Consider the following 19,676-nt stretch of genomic DNA (forward strand, 5'->3'; position numbering starts at 1 on the left):
ATAAGTAGGCAGAGAAGCAGGCAGAGAGAGAGGAGGAAGCAGGCTCCCCGCTGAGCAGAGAGCCTGATGCGGGGCTCGATCCCAGGACCCTGAGATCATGACCTGAGCCGATAAAGGTGCTTATCACACTGCTTGGAACACAGCAATCATTAGCAAATGATTCCCTAAAGGAAGGTTCCCACATCGCTTCTCATACGTGAATTTTTTTCATGTCAAATATTCTTATTTTTTTGGCTCAAATGCCAACAATTCCATGAAGACTCTCCAAACTCCTCAAAAACACATTGCCCTCTTCCTTCTCAGTATTCCCATGAAATCCTGAGTATGAAAACAACAACGCACAGGGTTGTTGGTTTTTTTGGCAACACGCTGTCTACATTCGATTTAATTAATGTAATTTGCAACACACTATTGTGTATTTAATTGACTCCCTAACCTAGTTTTTCCAATTTTTTATTCTCCATTTGTTCCAATTCTCAAGAATTTCAGAGCAAGCACGCTCAAATTTATTTTATCTTCCCCACCCCACATTATAGTCAATGTAAGGCATAGCACTGAATATTTTTATTTTTTTGATAAATAGCTTTAAATCAATTATATGTAAAAGTTCCCTCAGGGTCTATATGTATTAAAAAACAGATCCTTATCATTGATGCTCCTAGTTCTTAGGTCATATGGCCTCCATTATATTTTCTTCATGTAGGGATGTGCAGATGGCATAAAATCCCCTTTTTAGAGCAAATTAATTTTATATACCTGAAATTTCCCAAAGGAGTCCTTAAAAAAAAAACCTGAGATCTGATTTAATCACAATTCTGACAGTAAGCAGAACATATATTTAAATTAGCTAACAGCTTCCTATCTGTCATCCCCCTAGACAAAGACAAAACAAAACAAAAACCACCTCGGCTCTTAAAACAGTATTTCAGGGGCACCTGGGTGGCTCAGTGGTTTAAAGCCTCTGCCTTCGGCTCGGGTCATGATCCTGGGGTCCTAGGATCGAGCCCCGCATCGGCCTTTCTGCTCGGCGGGGAGCCTGCTTCCCCCTCTCTGCCTGCTTCATTGCCTACTTGTGATCCTTCTCTCTCTCTCTCTCTCTCTGTGTCAAGTAAATAAATAAAATCTTTAAAAAAACAAACAAGCAAACAGTATTTCAGGGGCACTCAGGTGATGAAGCGACTGCCTTCAGCTCAGGTCATGATCCCAGGGTCCTGGAATCGAGTTCCACATTCGGCTCTCTGCTCAGTGGGGAGCCTGCTTCTCCCTCTCCCTCTGCCTGCCGCTCCCCCTGCTTGTGCTCTCTCTCTGTCAAATAAATAAAGAAAATCTTTAAAAAGCCCGGTACTTCTGTAACAAGGACATAAGAATATTGAATCCTAGGGGCGCCTGGGTGGCTCAGTGGGTTAAAGCCTCTGCCTTCAGCTCAGGTCATGATCCCGGGGTCCTGGGATGGAGCCCCGCATCGGGCTCTCTGCTCAGCAGAGCCTGCTTGCTCCTCTCGCTCTGCCTGACTCTCTGCCTACTTGTGATCTCTGTCTGTCAAATAAATAAATAAAATCTTTAAAAAAAATATTGAATCCTAATTAAAGGAGATACAACATTGTAATGCCAATTTATCCAGTGTAAGAAAAATTTTAAACTTTATTTTGATAAACATTTCAGAATCCCTCATATCACAGCATATCAATAAGCAAAATGTACATATACTGATTTTACGCCTTATGTCAAGTCCCAAATTTCCAATCGTAGGTAAGCGAATTGCAAAATACAAGTGCAGGCAATTTAACTACAGGTAGTCTTTTAAACAAAAGTAAGTGTTCAGCACTTTAAGTGAAATGAGGCCTTAATCAAAAAGAGACTTAATTCCACAGGGTGTCTTTTTTTCAACAGTAATTAATTCAATCAAGTCTGTGATTCCAAGCTCGAGTGACAGTGTGATGTGGGAAGCAGACAAGAAGAGGCAATCAAGTCTACAGTGGTGTATTACAGTGTGTGCTGTATTTCTGGACAATCTCTAACTGCATTCGATTTTTAGGACTTGTTTTGGAGTCTATGAAACAAGAACGAGAGGGAAGAGCTCTGACTCCACTCTGAGGAATGGTACACCATAGCTCAGTCTTGGCACAAAGATACATTATGAAACTGATGGTCTCTGATCCACTTCCCACACTAACTGAATCACCACCGGCCGACTTCCTTCAGCTACAACTCTGATTAAGGAACACGCAAAGTTTACCCAAAGAAAATTCTGTACTTCCAGTTTTAAAAAGCAGACAGTTCTATAGAGAAGCAACCATTTAAATATCTGAATATACACATTTACGTTTTTTACAACTTCATGCCTTAAGTGTTGATTTCAGAAGTATCGTTTCATGGACCCAGCATCAGATATTTACACATGTTTTATACAATATAGTTTTAGAAACCGTAAGTTGCACAAAATAATAACATTGTCATCAAATTCAAGTTTCCAGTGATCTTAAAAAAGGCAAATTATAACTGTTCTTGCTCAGCTGAGATATCCAGTTACGGTTATTGTCTAGAAAATTCTAAATTTATGTGAAAAATTTAAAGAAAATCTGTAATTTTAATAATTTTCAACTTTTAAAATGCATAGCTAAAAATAAATAAAAGGACTCCTCTCACAGCAAGTAACTGAGTCAAGGAGCTTCACAAACCCTAAGCCACTCTTGGAAGCTATTTTAGGTTTTACATAATTTCCAGTCTTAATACCACTATTTTAATTCAGATAAAAGACATGACCTTTGGAAGTCCTCGGCATCAGAAATGGCACTTTTGGACAAGAATCACAGCTGGAAAGAGGAAAAAATGGTGGATCTTAGCACAATTTCTCCATGTATGGGGAATCTTATATAATCAATGCACAGTGGAAGCAGTAGTTCAGAAATCCTGGGAAGCTCCAATTTCTTTAGCTATTTTTGTTTTATGAAACAACCTGAAGTAAGCATTATATTTACTTTTCGTAACAAAGGAAAACACAAAACAAGAGAAAGGCAGTATGTAGCATTCTAGTAGGAGTCACCAAAAGTTCTTTTCTTCCCTTGGCTTTGGGCACATTGTCTCACCTTTTTGTTCTCTACTTTGTTAAAAAAATCAAAAGCCAAATCTCTGCTCAAAACAGTCATACTTGAGAACACTGTAGAGTTTGCATATGATTTTTTTCTAATTTCCCATCCACCCAGGCCCTGAAATCTCAATAAATATTTCGCTGAAAACTTTCCTCCCGTTTCCATGTAGTCTGAGTCATTATATGTCACAGGGAGAGTGAGGGAAGGCAGCTAAAAGTCACTGGCCGTTGCCAGGTTCCTCAGTCTGTCCTGTTTTGGTGGTTTTCTTTTAATCATTTTAATTTTTTTAGTATGATAAGGAGAAAAGCTGTGGCTGGAAACTCACACAGTTCAGGAATATGTTGAAAGAAAAGTTACCATAGTCCTTAAGATTCAAGTAAGTGCTCCGGAATCAAGTATTAGAAAGCTGCTAATTAGCAGGTGAAAATAATTAGTCACTCAAATCACATTGGCAAAATGTTTGCGGAGCTGTTTCACAAAAGCTTATGAAAGCTATCCAAGTTATTTGAGTCCACAAACTGACCACTTTCAAGAAGGAATTTTTTTGACCAAAATTTATGCTAAAACCAATGCTCTCAACTCCTTCCCCCCCCAAAAAAAAAATTGTTCAGCCACATTTTAAGGTGGGGAAGTGTGTGAAGCAGGGTGTCTGTATGGCACTGTACTCTTTTAAGAGACCCAACATTTTAGCGAACTGGGAAACCTCACGACATACTTAAACTCTACATATTTATAGATATGATTTCTCTGAGCTGTATAATATAGACTGGAAGGAAGTGTGTTTTGACCCAAAAGGATACACTGAAATGCTGTAGTGTGACAACATATTCATTAGAGAGTTAGCATAATTTAAAAGGAAAGTGTGTATTTTAATAATTCCAATGTTTTGTTATTTTGGCTTAATTTTAACTTTTTTTTCTTTTTCCTTCTGATTCTGCATTTCGATTTGAGAGGGCGTCTTTTATTTTTGATCTGTGTTTAAGACTACAAAGAATATGCTAATGCAACTTAATATAAATATAAATAATGTATAAGCAATATATAGGCATACATAGACACAGAGCCACGGGCATCAGACCACTGATGTTGTACTTTCAGGGTTCACACGAATAAGTCTGGATGCATTCCTCAGGTCCTGGAGTTGCTTGGCGGGTTTCCCCACGCCTTCTTCAAACCTTTTCTCTACCACAGGGAGGACGGTCTCATAGAGAAAGGATGCATTCTGTCTGATAAAAGCCTTTTTCTCCGGATCCTGCTCGCACCGAAGGCTGTAATCCACATGCTGCACGGCAACCAAAATGATTTCCACCAGGCTCTCCAAAAGTACCATGTGCAGCTCTGGGAAATAGAGCTTCAGGGCTTCTTCCAAGAAGCCCATGGTCTGTTTGGTGAAGGCAACCACGGTGTAACTCAGGTTCACCCAGCAGTCATCCCCGGTGTACTGCTCAAAGTTTCGGACCCCACAACTCTTCATCTCCTCTTTGAGCTTGCCCAGGGCCTCTGGGGTCATCAAATTCATCCTCCTCCACATCTCCTCAGAGTTGCGATGTTTAGTGGCTTCGATGATGATTTCTTTGTAACTGTGCAAGGCCCCTTGGATGTCCTTCACCAGAAGGGCATGGATGATGAAGGTGAGGTCGAGTCCGATGTCCCCCAGTTGCTGACAGTGCTCCTTTGCCACTTTCACACACTCGGCCGCGGTAGAGAGGCTCTCCTTACTATCAAACACCTGCTTGCTAAAGGCATCCACAAACATGCCCATGGCTGATCTTGCCCAGACCACAAAGGCAGAGTAGCAGCCACTGTCTGTGCCTGCAAAATCCATCTCAAATTCCCGTGCGGTTTCAAGAAGGCTGGTAAAGAAGACATGGCACAGCTTATGAATGTAGAGTAAGGTGGCACCCTCGATGCGAAGCTGACGTATTGCAGTGTGCACAGCTGCTGCCCTGTTTCTCAAAAACAGCTCACAGGCCTTTGTGCACTGGCCCAGCCGGATCAGCTGAGAAACTGCCCTACGTGTAGCCTTGGGACCACCTCTCAGGGAACGATCTGGGGAGAGTTCAAACACCAGCACCTCCGTGAGCTGCCGGACACGCTCATCCACCTTGGCCCTTAGCTCTTTAACAGGAGGTGGACTGGGCTTATCCTCCAGGTAATGGTTTAATTTATCCAGCAGGTCAACAGCTCCTTCAAAGTCCCTCTGGGCAATACAGACATCCAGGTCTTCCGGCAACTCCTGGATCCATTCCATTGAGAGGTCCACCTTCTCCTCTTCTACCTCAGGAACGGCCGGTTCATCTTCTTCTTCATCCTCAAATGGGTTACTGGCCTTGGAAGTCACCTGGGGTGGTGCTCGAGGGGCCGCTGCCTCCTCCTGCTCCCTTCGTCTTTTCTCACTGAGGGCCCTCTTGGTTTCCTCCAGCACTTCCAGCCACTCTCGTTTGATTTTAGCATTTTCCGCCTGAAAAATACGGCTCTCGGGAAACATGAGCAGCTTGAACATGTCCTTCATGGGCGGGTTGTCCTTGACGTTGACCACGGCCAAACCATCCAGGGGATAGAGGGCGTTGTAGCGGTACATCCCCCGCCGCTGGGGCAGCCAGGTGGCCACCAGCAAACAGTCGTTCATGAGAAAGCCGTGCACCCGCTGCAGCTGGGCCATGTGGTCGGCCTCGTATTCCACCAGGTCCCCGTTGTACACCAGGTACTGCCCTGGCGTCTCCAGCAGGTGCCTGCAGCCTTCCACCTTCTCGAGCAGGGTGGTAAGAGTGCGCTGCTTCCCTTCCTCTCCCGGACCCGAACTGTCGCGGGAGGCGCCCCCGGGAGTGGGGAAAAAGCCTGCCTGGCCCCGCAGGTGGTCTCGGCCCCCCGCGCCGCCTCCCCCTTCCTCCCCGCCGGAGGCCGCGGCAGCCCCAGCGGCGGCGGCCGCCGGCAGCAGGGTGAGCGGGATGCTCTCCAGGCTGCTCTTCTGCTCGGTCAGCAGATGGCTGAGCTGATACATCTCGCTCTCCAGGTAGGAGATTTCGCGGGCTGTCTCGATGAACTGCCGGTAGTTCTGGTAGACGTTGCGCTTCAGGTTCTGCGCCGTCTCCTCCGCCAGCGCCTGGATGCGCTGCCGGTGCTCCTGCAGGTCCCGGTCCCCGTCCGACTGCTGCGAGAGCTGCTTCACGTACAGCCGCGCCTCGAAGCCCCCCGATTCCAGCTGCCGCCGCAGGCGGGTCGCCCCACTGTCCGACAACGCCATCGCCATTTCCGTCCGAGTCTCACGCAGTCACTGTCACTATCGCCGCCGCCGGTGCTGCCGCGGTTGAGACCCACCCAAGCCCCGCCGAGCTCCAGGGCTGAGGAAGCAGGATGGAAGGGAGACAAGTACGCCTGCGCCTGGGTCTGAGCTTCGGACACCGCGCCTGCGCAGGGGCCGGGCTCAGAGAGCGCGCCTGCGCAGGAACGCCCGCAACCTACGGCTCATGCGCAGGAGGCGCTATTGCGGAAGAGAGTGGAGGGCGAGGCAGCGGGACGTGGGTACTGCGCATGGGCTGAGCGTGATGTAAGTGTTTGAAGTTAGCGGCGAAGCGTAAAGGCGGTAACCGGTTTCCTGAAACCCTCCTCGAGTCCAAGCCCTGGAAACCCAGGTTTTGAACCCACTAGCAGGAGTCTTGCCGAGTTCTCTTTTTTAAGCCCCAAAATCTTGGCTTGGGGCAACCTCAGTTCTCGTTCTACAGCCAGTTATTCCCGAGTTATCGCGAGACTGGCGGGCCGACCCGAGAGCAGCCCGAGAGCCGGTATCTCCTAGGAGCTCCGCCGGGCCCTCGGAGCTTCGGAGACGCGGAGCCCGCCTAACGCCGGCGCACGCCGACTGGGCTCCCGGAAGAGATGGATGAGGACCTTGTGCTGGCGCTGCGGCTTCAGGAGGAGTGGGACCTGCAGGGGTCGGAGCGCGACCGGGCCCAGGCGCCCCTGTCGCTGGTGGACGCGTCCTGGGAGTTGGTGGACCCAACCCCGGATTTGCAGGCCCTGTTCGTGCAGTTCAACGATCGGTTCTTCTGGGGCCAGCTGGAGGCCGTCGAGGTGAAGTGGAGCATGCGAATGACCCTGTGAGTCCCGAGCCCTGCTGGGGGAGCGAGAACGGCTGGCAGCCCCTCCGCAGCCCCCGGCCCTGGGCTCCCCTTCTCGCTCCGCCCCGATGGGCCCGTTGGGGCGTGAAACGCGGGGTCTTGTTTTGGACCAGCAGCCGCTCTCGGGGTACCTCTCTCTTCCTGCTCCGTCTCTCTCCCGCTCCAGCAACGTTCGGGAGCGGTGTGGCCCATCCCGGTAGCAGTTTGATGTGTAAAGGCCACAGTGAGGGAAAAGGAAGTGTCTTTGGATCTCCCCCAGTTTGGAAGTAAATTAACACATTTCTGACCCAGGAGGGAGAAGCATCCAGAGTCAGTCGCTAAGAAAGAATGCCGAGGAGGCAGGGAAGCCGCCCAAGGACGTGTGTTGCCCTGTTCCACGCTCTTTGAGATAACGCCACTCAGTAGTGAGCTCCGGTGTTAGAAGGGGGACGGGCTTGACGTTTCCATATTTCTGCACCCAGAGGATCTTCGGGGATGCCTCCAAAAGGATGTACACTGAGGTTGAGGAATCCCGATTTGAAATAATCTGTTCCTGCACCTGAAGGGGGTTTGCAAGTTTAGGATGGCGTTTATACCACTTGCTTGTGTTCCAAGTGATACAAAACAGCCTAAAGTAAGACAGATTAAGATCAGACACAGAACTGTGTGTAAAGAACCAGTCTCTTTCACAGAGGCTTCTGTTACAGTTTTCGAGTCGTGCTGTTGGAGATCTGGTTGTTAACACAAACTGATTACAGTTTGTAGGGAGGAGACTGGGAGCCACAGAACAGGATTGTCCTCTTTGGGGCCCCTGCAGCCACGCGAGGGAAAGGGACGCATTACTGTTGACACATCTCACTGGGGTGAAATGCAAATCTCTCCTAACCAAGAAGGTACTTGGTGTGACCTGCCCAAGAATGTATAAGGATTTCCTGTTTCGTCTCTGTTTCTTTTGTTGTATATTAGGTAAATAATTTTTTGTGGTGTTGTTTTCCAGGTGTGCTGGGATATGCAGCTATGAAGGGAGGGGTGGAATGTGTTCCATCCGTCTCAGTGAACCTCTTTTAAAGTTGAGACCAAGAAAGGATCTCGTAGAGGTATTCTTTGCATAAACTTGATTCTTTAGCTGAGTAATTTGAAAATGCTTATGACTGATTTAGACTGCTGTGACTTAACCTGTAATGTAAAACCAAAACCAAAACCTCTTTTTTTGTCATTGCAGACTTAAACTGCAGGGTAAATGATAACAATTACCTTATATTTTTATAGTTTTTCACAGCGAAAGTCTTTCAGGTGTTTTATCTGATTTGATCTTTGCAACAACCCTGTTTATGTACAACATGTGTTGTCCTCTTTTTTGTAAATGAGGACATTAAAGCTCAGAGAGGGTAAGTAACAGGTTTAAGTTGCATACTTAGCGGCGGAGAAAAAATTAGGACCCATATCTTCCAACCAAGGCACACAAACTTTGATTCTCTGTTCAGACACTGTGGTGCTGCCCTCCCAGAATATCTAGCTGAGCTGGTATAACCAGCCAGCACGAGCGAGGGCATGCGTCACTAGCAAAATGGAGGAGTAGGAGCTCCCAGATTAAGGTTAGTTGAGTCTAGAACATGCCTGAAATTCCCTAAGATGCACCCAGTGTGACTGGTCTTGCCCCAGTTACCTCACTTGAAGCATATGCATTACAAAGAGGATAGAGTGGTAGAGATTGGATGGGAAATATGTTAAAACATGCTCGGAATAAAAAAGATGGTGTTTTTAAGGATAATGAAAGGTGATGGGTTTCAGAACAATGTGAATATAATTCACATTCCAGACCTTGTACACTTAAAAATAGTTCAGCTGGTAGATTTTACGTCACATGCTTTTTACCACAATTAGAAAAAAAAAGTAAATAGCTACTAAGTATAGAATGGTACAACAGAAATAATTTAAAAAAGGAAGGAGGGATAAAGGAACAAAGTCCTGCAAAGAAAAAAGAGGTAGGCATAAAAACAATATCAGTAGTTATGTTACATATAAACGGACTAAGCACTAAAGACTTGGAATGACATACTAGATGAAAAGAGATAGGCTTAAGGTGAAGACACACATACATGTAGAAGGTTGGAAAAAAGTACACCATCCAAACAATAACAGAAAGCTGTTGTATCAAACTAAAGATTTTAAGGGAAGAAGTTTTACTAGAAAAAAAGGTTAACATTTTAGAATGATAAAATAATCTATTAAATAAAAACACATGATTTGATCCTTAAAGTAATAATATAACCTTAAGCTACATGAAACATAAATTAGTAGAAGCAAAAAGAGAAATAATCCACAATCATAGTTGTGTGTTAACATGACTCTCTTGGTAACACAGTGAATAAGCAGAAAAAGTAGGCGTAAAAAAAATTTGAACATGATTAACCTTATGAGGAGCTCTAATTAGAACAGTAGTTGCTTAATGAGTATTTATTATGTAAATGATTAAACACACGAACAATTTTTTTTTAAAGGTAATGGGCGAGAAGAGAATGGGAAATGTGTGGTAATGCTATCAAGGGAGCACTTGCTGTTGAAAGAAAGTTACAATATCAAATCAGGGTGAGAAGGACCGAGGAGGAACCGTGTGACTCTGGTCTGTACATAGAGTATGACCTAAGTTATCATGAAAAGGGTTCAGAAAAGGAAACGATTTTGTGTGGTCGAGGACAAAGAAGAAAAGCTTCATGGCTGTGTATTTTGTGACTAATGACATCGCCACTCCTCCCACTCACTGTTGAGCACATATTGTGGCCAGATTTTGGACTAGATTAACACTAGTTAATAACAATAGTTAATCTAGTGTGTATGGCCCTCCAAGATCAGGACATCCTCATTTTAGGCGTGAGGAGCGCGTTGTAACTGGTCCAGGGTCTTGAGCGTGATAAGTAACAAATCCTTCGTGTAGGTCCCTGACTCCAAAGCTCTTGTCCTGTCCCCTGTACCACTTGGCCTCATTACTACCACTTTATAATTGTTACTTCTGCTAATTAGAACATGGAGGTGAGCCTTACAGGACAGACTGGATTCTGACAAGCAGATATGGCGGAGGAAAACTACCCTTGGCAGAAGAAATGGGCATGCAGTGAGCGAAAGCGAGGCCTGAAATTAGGGCATATTGAGGACCAGAAGTAGTTCCTTTTGTCCAGATAGAGAACAGTGGTGGAAAGTAGAGGTGTTTTGGGACCGTGCTGAGTAGAGCCTTGAATCTAGCCTAAATGTGGAAAATGGTGGGTATATAAAGATAGAAATGGTTTGGTATGGTGCCATGGGCCGTTCCATTTTCAAGGTATTTAAATTGTACCCAAAATTAGGAACTAAGTTTCTTTCCCTTTATAAGAATAGTTACTGATCATTACTTTAGAATATAGGAAAACATTTGAAATGTAGAATGCTCTTTGAGTTTGAGTCCCAAAAGAGAGGCATTTACTTAAAAAGATTAAGTTCATTTCCAGAGATGGAGTTGATAATTTTAAAAGGGATGTTTTCATAGTGACCAAGTTAAAATGTTTGATTCACCCATTTTTCTGTTCAGCAGAATTTGATAAGAGTACAATTCATTAATGGCAAGTCTAGTTCCTTTGATAGAAATTCTTTGTAAAAACATTACGAACAAGGTTTGCTCTTGAAGACCTTCATGACTTTCACTTTTTAAGAAAGCATATGTATTTTTTAAAGATTTTATTTATTTGTTTGAGAGAGAGAAGGAGGGCACAAAGGGTGAGGGAGAGGGAGAAGCTGACTCCCTGCTGAGCAGAGACCCCTGATGCAGGGCTCGATCCCAGGGTCCCAAGATCATGACCCGAGCCGAAGGTAGACAGTTAACCAACTGAGCCACCCACGTGCCCCACTGACTCTCACTTTGTAAAAAATGTATTCCTATTTCTTTAGGGTACATTATGAGACGGCAGCCTTAAATACTTCTCTGAACTTTGCACCTACACTTTGGCATCCTTGGTGTGGAAATGAGCAGTAGGCTGTTGTTTTAATTCAAACAAGATTTATGTAAATTCAGATGAAATTTGGGCCAATCACATGATTTTCCGTCAGATGCTATTCACTAGAGCAGTAGATTTTATTGTTTTTGTTCTGAAATTGTCACGATTCAAAATCCCAAAGCTGTCGAAAGCTGTACACCTAGAAACATTGTCCTGCTCCTTCCCTCTCTATGCTGAACTCCCCGACTACTATAAGATATTCTTGTTATTAGTTTCTTTGTTGTTTCATTGTTCTGTTTTGCAAATTTTTTTTAAAGATTTATTTATTTGAGAGAGTGAGCATGAGCCTTTGGGAGGGTGGGAAAGGGAGGGAGACCACCTCAGGCAGACTGCACTGAGTGTGGAGCCGGATAGGGGGCTCGATCTCACAACCCTGAGATCATGACCTGAGCTGAAACCAGGGGTCAGACGCCTAACTGGTGCCCCTGTTTGCAAATATTTATGTCCATTCTTATTTCCCCTCCCGATCACTTGACATACTTCTCATACAAAAGACTGTGTACATTCTTCTTTGTACTTTGCCTTTTTCATTCAAAAGCATACCCTGTAGGTTTCTCCAGATGACTCCATAGAGATCTTTGCGTTCTTTTTTAAGTCTCTATAGAATCCCATGTTGTGGATTTTCCGTGGTTCCTTCAGCCGGGCCCCTGTCGCTGAACACTTATTTCCGGTCTTAACATAATAAACAATGTTACAGTGAAAATGCCTGGTACACGGGACCTTTCCTGTTAGTCTCAGGATTGCTGGGTCAGAGGATAAGTGCATTTGTAGTTTGTGAGATGTTACCACATTCTCCTCCGTGGGCTTTGGCTCATTTTGCTGTCCCATCGGAGATAGACGGAAATGTTTGTTTCCCCTTTGCTTTCCTAATGGTGTCAAACTCCAGGAGTTCTACTAATGTTAGGTAAGCAGAAGTGACCTACTGGTGTAGTATTAGTTTGTATTTGTTTTATAAATGAAGTTGCCCATTTTTTTCATGTTTATGGTTTATCCTAATTTTTGATCATTTTACAGTTTGGTTTCTAAAACTTTCAGCGTTGACAGAGGCTTTTTTTTTTTTTTTTTTTAGATTTTATTTATTTATTTGACAGACAGAGATCACAAGTAGGCAGAGAGGCAGGCAGAGAGAGAGAGAGGAAGGGAAGCAGGCTCCCCGCTGAGCAGAGAGCCTGATGCGGGGCTCGATCCCAGGACCCTGGGATCATGACCTGAGCCAAAGGCAGAGGCTTTAACCCACTGAGCCACCCAGGCGCCCCTGACAGAGGCTTTATATTTCTTTCTCTGAGAACCCATCTGTGACCTTCGCCCACTTAAAAATGGGTTATTGGTCATTTTCTGTCGACTTTAATAGCTCTTTGTAGTTTAAGAATTAATAGCCTGAGGGATGCATTGCACATACATTGTTCTGAATTAGTCTTTTCAGTCACCATGTTTCTCCCCCACACAGAATTTTAAGATTCTTATGTAGTTGAGTTCATTGATCTTTCCTTTTGGGTTTCAGTGAACAGTTAAAAAGCCTTTCTTGGAACACAGAGTTCCAAGTTAACCTGGGATCTGCAGAGCTTCGGAGAATATATGCAAAGTTTTGTGAATGTATGTGTATGTAATTTTTCTAGAAAGACAGTTTATGACTTTTACCAGTTTTTGAAAGGAGCCTGTGATCTAAGCAAAGTTAAAACGCCACGTGGAGTAAGAAAATGCATTTTTATTTTCAAAAGCACCCTAACAAATTAATTTGTTTTCTGTTTCAGACCCTCTTGCATGAAATGATACACGCCTATTTATTTGTCACTAATAATGATAAAGACCGGGAGGGGCACGGGCCAGAGTTTTGTAAACACATGCATCGCATCAATCGCCTGACAGGAGCCAATATAACGGTATGTGATTTAAATAATAAATATAACATTTATTAATTTAATCAGCTTATTAAATATTAAATAAGTATAACGTTTATGATTTTTAATAGTTATTTATTCAGTAATTCTTGGGATTTAACTAAAAATAGACAACCTGGGTCAGAACAAATACTATCTTTGAGGAATTTCCACAGTAAATGGTAAGACAAGCAAAGAGAAGCTGACCGGCTCGTCTTGGGCTGGGTGTCCCCGCAGCCCCCGCAAGGCTTCTGGTAAAAGGGCGACGCTGCACACACGGCGGCTGCAGGCCTGCCCTACCTCTGGGTCATCACAACTGTCCCTCAGCTTTGTTTCCATGTGACAGTCTCCTTCGGTCGCTCCTGTATCATGTGTCGTTCCCATCACCCGAAGTCTTGATTCATATTTCTGCGTGACCCTGTCGGAAGCAGAGCCTGGGGTCAGAAAACCCAGGAGTCTGAGGCTGGGGTTCCGAGGCCGGCTCCACGGATGCCGGACGGTGGGGGGCGTCTGCATAGGAGGAGGAAACGAGGGCCGTAAGGACACTTACCTTCGGGTCCTTGAGGAGTAAAGGAAAAAAATACAAACGTTGTAGCCCAGTTTGAGTACAAGGTAGATACTAGAAGTTTTTATTACGGATTCATTTGATCAGGTGACCATCCTGTTCGTTGTCTCTTGCCTCCCACAGCCACAGCTTGTCTTGGTTCTGAGAGAACTTTCCTGCCCCCGTGCTGCCCCTCACATGTGCTCTCCCTCCCATGTGCCACTTCCTCTGTGCTGTCACATGCCCCTCTTCTTTGCAGCAGGCCAGGACTGCTCTGTCCTTTGAGTGTCCTCAGCAGCTCCTGGACCTTCTACAATATTTTGTTCTGCTGTCCGACCTCTGAACACAGGGCGGTTCTCCTGGTCTCTGTGCACCTCCGTAGAAGCTGTGTGGTGCAGCGTCCCCACGAGGGCCTAATGAGTACGACATTGAATTGAACCAAATAGGATATTCATCCCTGCAGAGATTTCCTGCCTTTGAAAGGCATAAAGGCCAGTGTGGTGGAAAATGGATAGTGCTCACCTTCTGTATATATTTTTTTCTAGCTGTTGGCTTTAATATTCTAGAGAGCTCATTTAATTATCGAATGGAGTTACTTCAACATCAAGAAAGTGGCTTGCATTAAAAAACAGTCACATAAAGTCCCGACCAGCAAAAGAATTGTGGAGGTGCTCATGCAAAAGGCTTTTAGTTTCCTCATCAGCGTTTTCACTGTAAGCAAAGTCCTGGTATGCTTCCTGCTGTGCATTTGGAAGAGGATATATTCTTTTCTCTTGCGCGTCTGTGTTTTCACCGAGGAGCGGTTTTATCGAGTGGACAGCCCTTGCTTTTACAGGTCACATCCTGTTATAACAAACTCCACAGGACATTCAGTTGCACAATTTTATTTTAGTGACGACATCGTTAAAGAAGTCACATCCCCAGGCTGTAGGAGTTACAAGACTTGGAAGCAAAGCAGGTCCAGTGCCCTGGGTGTTTGACCAGTGAATTAAGTGCAGAATTCTCAGTGTAAGGGAGGACGGTGTTCCGTACATCTTTGTCCCCAGGCCCCTGCCCTCTGGTGTCTCGTGCACCGAACGTAATACACACTGTTGGGCGCGCTTGCCAAGTCACGCAAGGGTTTGGCTTAAGACGGAGAGCCGGGATGAAACCTCGAGGGAGAGTGACCGAAGGCTTCACGTTCTTTCTCTCGGGAAATTCATGAGAAAGTTAAATGTCTTTGGTTAAAAAAAACCTCATCCATGGATGCTGCTTATCCTGTACAGTAGTAATGGTTATTTAGGATTTATTTAGGGTTATTTAGGATTAGCAATTTTTTAGTGGTACCCTGCTGTCCGCGGGGGGGAGGGCTCACTTTCCTTTCAGACCACTTTCCCTGTAAGTAAGGTTCCTTCTAGAGGGTGAAACTAAAGGATCCTGGGTAAGGACTGAAAAGCACATTCGCAGAGAATGTTCTTTGGGTCAGTGACGAAGCTTTTCCTTTAGGCAGGTGGCAGATGCAACTGAGCACCTTGACTGTGCCAGAGCCTGTGTTAGCCACGAGGGACACAGAGATGAACCAGTTGAAATCTGGGGCGCTCTTTGCCTTAAGCAGATAAAAATGATGCCCCGTCGGGGCTCATTACAAAGACCGGAGCAAAGAGCTGTGCGCATGTGGCGTGGGCGTAGCGGAGGCGGCGTCCGGCAAGGTGCTCGTGGCGGTAGGGGCGGAGCGTTTATATTCCGTGTAAACGAACCCTTGGGGGGTGTTACTTGTAGGAGAAAATTCGGTTCAGCAGTAGGAACAATTCTTACATGTTACAGCTTATATAAAATTGTGTCTTTACCCTAAATTTTGATCATTTTGAAACTTGGTTTCTAAAGCTTTTAGCATTGATAGGGGTTTTTGGGCGTTAAAAATTTTTTTTTTCTAATCTCAGATTTTTCTCTCTTTAGACAGTTCATGAAGTATTAGCTGCTGCTAGTCCATTAAAATGAACTTTTGCTCAGAAGCTCGGTGTAGTCGCTGCCTTCCCCAAAGTGTCACTGAAACGGGGACGTTTTGACAATAAAGGCTGCTTATCTGTTTTCTTAAACTTGTTAACGTGCCTCGTTAACACTGAACACGCTCTCTCGCCCAGGTGTACCACACTTTCCACGACGAGGTGGACGAGTACCGGCGACACTGGTGGCGTTGCGACGGCCCTTGCCGGCACAGGAAGCCCTACTACGGCTACGTCAAACGTGCCACCAACCGGGCGCCCTCTGCTCACGACTACTGGTGGGCCGAGCACCAGAAGACGTGCGGCGGCACTTACATCAAAATCAAGGAACCAGAGAATTACTCCAGGAAGGGCAGAGGAAAGACAAAACTAGGGCAGCCGCCGACACCCGCAGAAAATAAAGGTACCCTGCTATCTGGTCTTCCCCCCTTTGCTGGGACCACAGCTAACCGGGTAAAGCCAGTGGCGGCCTCTGCAGGATGGGGCTTAGGATGACCTTAAGGATTCTTTCTCGTGTAGATATTTTTAAGTCTGGACTTAGGAAAAACAGTTCCCGTTTATGAAGTGACGGTAGAAAAATGTGCTTTGCTCTATGTAGATGTGAGTTAAAGTAGAAATGGTTTCCACGGATAATACTGGAGGGTAAAGTCCCTTTTCCTATCTTGACTTGATGAGTCATTGGGAAACAGAAGGCAAAATGATTGTCAAAATAAAAACAACAATTCAAATAACAATGCCCGGAATTAGTCCTAACTCCACCCTTTCCTATCAGCTGGACTCTAGCTGAGAGACTTCTGCTGGTGATGTATGTATTTTCATTGGGAGAAAAATGGGAAAAGGATATGACATGTATGTGCCGGTACTTCATCTTCCAGATTTATCCCTTTCCTATGAAGTTCAGAGTAACTGAGTTTTGACAGGGGACCCAGGTCACTAACGATAAGGCTTCTTCCCTTGGGAAGTTGTTGGTTGGATCCAGAAACATAATAAACTACTGTTCCTGAATCCAAAATGTTGAGAGGAGCTAGAGGAGAATTTACGTGGAGAGACTGTATATCCTCATTCTGTGGGAGTAGGAGGAAAGGTGAGAATGTGGGAGCGTACTTTTACCTCTGGAACTAAACTTCTAGAATGCTAGGGGATTTTCAAGGTAAAAGTTCCTTTGCTGGTAGTGTTTGGATGCTGGAACTCCTTATCTGAATAGGAGAAGATGTTTTTTATCCTTTGTGTCCTCTCCATCCCAGAAGCTCCCTGACCTCTGCAGAACGTCCGTCAGCTTAACATTGGTTACTGTATTGATCTCGAGTCAGGAAAAACCTTTGCTTCTTTTGCAGATAAGCCCAACAGAGGTGAGACCCAACTGTTAATCCCTTTCAGTGGGAAAGGATATGTTCTGGGAGAAAGGAGCAACTCGCCTTCATCTGGGAAGTTTGTCACTCCATATACAATTAATAAAACCCAAGATCTTTTAGGTCAAGACCATTCAGCAAAAGCCCTCAGACCCAACTCTAAAATTGAGGTGAAATTTGAACATAATGGTTCAAGTAAAAAAACTCCTCTTGTATCCCCTGTTCTGACTACCAGTCACCAAAATGTCTTAAGCAACTACTTTCCTACAGTCTCAGTTGGCAGCCAGAAGGCCTTCCGAAGTGTGAGCGGCTCTCCCACGAAAAGCCTGACGGTCAGGGACATCCCTAAAAACTCGGTCTCTTCTGGTTCTCAGAGAAGGGCCACCTCTTCGAAGATATCCCTGAGGAATTCTTTAAAAGCCCCGGAATCGACATCTGTGACTGCACCCCTGGACGCGAGGGGGCCCGAAGAGAAATTCCCAAGTAAACGACCCAGGCTAGAAGACAAGACTGTTTTTGACAAGTTTTTTATCAAGAAAGAGCAAGTACAAAGCGGTGGAAATGGTCCAGAGTGGTGGTCCCACCCTACAGCTGCGACTCCGAGTCCCAGCAGCCCAGCCAGCTGCCTCAGGATGGTTGATTGTCCCGTGTGTCAGAATGAAGTTTTGGAGTCTCAGATTAATGAGCACTTGGACCGGTGCCTTGAAGGTGATAGCATCAAAGTCAAGAGTTGAAAAGCTTTGAAGATGAGTGCCACACGCCCACCTGTGTTACCCCGCGAGTACAGCGTCAACTGCTCAGGAAGCTCTGGGGAGTCTGAGATCCATGGGTTATGATCTAGTTCTGTTTCCCATGCACATGTATGAGATTGTAATGGAAAATGTTCTGTCGGAAGGTGCTCTATTTTTCACTCTTGCCTCGCATATCCTGTGGCCGAGTTTATTCTGCTTGTATACATGCATAATTTTTAGAAACTTTTGTTCTTTCTTGCTCTTAAAGGCATTTGGATATGTTAATCTTTTTATTTATATACTTCCTCAAAATACTCACTGAAGAATCCTGGCAGGTATTTGGTTAAACTGAGTATTTTTTTATTAATATTAAAACTCAGTCCAAGAACTGTACTTTAATATTCAGAACATGAGACACATTGACCAAAAATACAATCTAGAGGACAAAGTATATCAGTTGTTTTAGGGTACTCGGAGTTTTGGGGGTTTTTGGTTTCTTTTTTTTAACCTTAGCAGGAAATAGATTTTCTGTATTTTAAAGAATTTTATTCCTGTCATCACTAAAAGGTGGCAGCAGGTTTTAGGTTAAAGTACAGAAGGAATATAGTGAAATAAAAATTTTAGACTATGACTCCTGCAGTCCTGTAGGCCAGAGTTGAGTGGTTTTCTCAAAATGTAACCAAATGAGCGGGTCGGGGCTTAACCGCATAAGTAACATCACAGAGTTGCCTAGTTGGTGTTAACAGAGGAACATTATCTGGAAACAGTATTATGAACCTTAAACCAAAGTTGTAACCGTTAAAATAAAAAGGAATACCGTTTGTGCATTTTAAAAACTATACAGTTCTTTCTAAAAACATTCTTTTCCATGTTTTACAGCAAAGAGACAAAGATACTTTTATCAGTTTTCTTTCTGGAGGCTTTGCCTCTGGCATGTTGGCAGTTTCCCAAGAGTTTAGTTCACAGGTTTTCTGTTTTCTGACCTTTGTTGCAGCATGACCCTCACACACCTGAGGGCCAGCTCCTAAGTGTGAACTTGGACATGGCGCTCTCCTGGGTGACCGCTGCCCAGGTCAGGAAGGGAACACTGCGGCTCCCACAGAGGGCGGCCGCGTGGGTGCCTCTTCTCGGTTCCAGCCACAACCTCCGGATGGAACCACCGTTTACATCTCCTGTCACCGCGCGTTGCTGGAGCTCGTTTTTGAACTTCACGAAGCACCACCCTGGTTGCCACGTGCGGAAGTTCCTTCTGTTTCACTGCTCTGTGTGTCTGAATATGCCAGAGTCTATCCCACCATTCTGTTAACTGCTCCCCGTCTGGAGCTGGCTACGATCTGTAATGCTGCTAAGAACATTCTTGCTCCCGTCTGCTGGGTGTACACCCAGGGTTCGACGTGCGGGGGCACAGGGTGTACGCGGGTTTGGCTTGAGTCAATACTGCCGGCGATGCCGAGGGCTCCGGCTGTCTCACTGGCTTGACGCTACTATCAGGCCTTTTCGTTTTAGCTCATCTAGTTGAGTGTATACAAGTTTGGTATTTTTTAAGTATGAAGTTGAAAAGTAGTATTTAATAAATATTTATAGATAAATGACTTAAAATGTGTGTATTATGTTGGATATATGCAACTATGTACTTTCATAGAGGATAATTTTTTCTTAATTCAGTTTAGGAAATTACGTGCAGGTAAACAGTTTTTGAGTCTCTATGAGGTTCTGGGGCAAAGAAGTAAACAAGATAGTCCATGTCCTCAAGCTTTCTAAAACGGCCTCGTTGGGTAGTGCGATGAGAGCAGATTAATCTGAACACAGAAAGGGCTCTTGACTGGTTTCTGCTGGGAGCTGCGGGGATTGCAGGACCATCAGCACAGCCAGGCCGTTGGGGGAAGCTTCCTGGAGGAGACAGCTCCTGAGCTGGATCTTCTAGAGTGAGTCAGGGTAGCCTGGTAAGGAAGGATGGAAGGGACCTTGCAGAGTGAAGGAGCACG

The 19,676-nt window shown here is 44.9% G+C and overlaps 2 protein-coding genes across 3 annotated transcripts; one reads left to right on the forward strand and one right to left on the reverse strand.

The window, feature by feature from the left end:
• Positions 1 to 1,616: 1,616 nt before the first annotated feature.
• EXOC8 (exocyst complex component 8) lies at positions 1,617 to 6,480 on the reverse strand. Its single transcript, XM_047702141.1, has one exon. The coding sequence runs from the start codon at positions 6,337 to 6,339 to the stop codon at positions 4,162 to 4,164; it is 2,178 nt and encodes a 725-aa protein (XP_047558097.1). The 5' UTR covers positions 6,340 to 6,480; the 3' UTR covers positions 1,617 to 4,161.
• Positions 6,481 to 6,605: 125 nt separating this feature from the next.
• SPRTN (SprT-like N-terminal domain) lies at positions 6,606 to 19,290 on the forward strand. Of its 2 annotated transcripts, none has more exons than XM_047702142.1 (5): positions 6,606 to 7,183; positions 8,181 to 8,280; positions 12,960 to 13,088; positions 15,750 to 16,014; positions 16,946 to 19,290. In XM_047702142.1, exons 1-5 carry the CDS (start codon positions 6,963 to 6,965, stop codon positions 17,692 to 17,694), a joined length of 1,464 nt encoding a protein of 487 aa, XP_047558098.1. In that variant the 5' UTR covers positions 6,606 to 6,962; the 3' UTR covers positions 17,695 to 19,290. The 2 variants fall into 2 exon arrangements, with proteins under 2 accessions (XP_047558098.1, XP_047558099.1); XM_047702143.1 differs by having other exon boundaries at positions 7,030 to 7,157.
• The last annotated feature ends 386 nt before the right edge of the window (positions 19,291 to 19,676 follow it).

Source organism: Lutra lutra, chromosome 14 (assembly GCF_902655055.1).
Source record: "Lutra lutra chromosome 14, mLutLut1.2, whole genome shotgun sequence".
Lineage (NCBI taxonomy): Eukaryota > Metazoa > Chordata > Mammalia > Carnivora > Mustelidae > Lutra > Lutra lutra.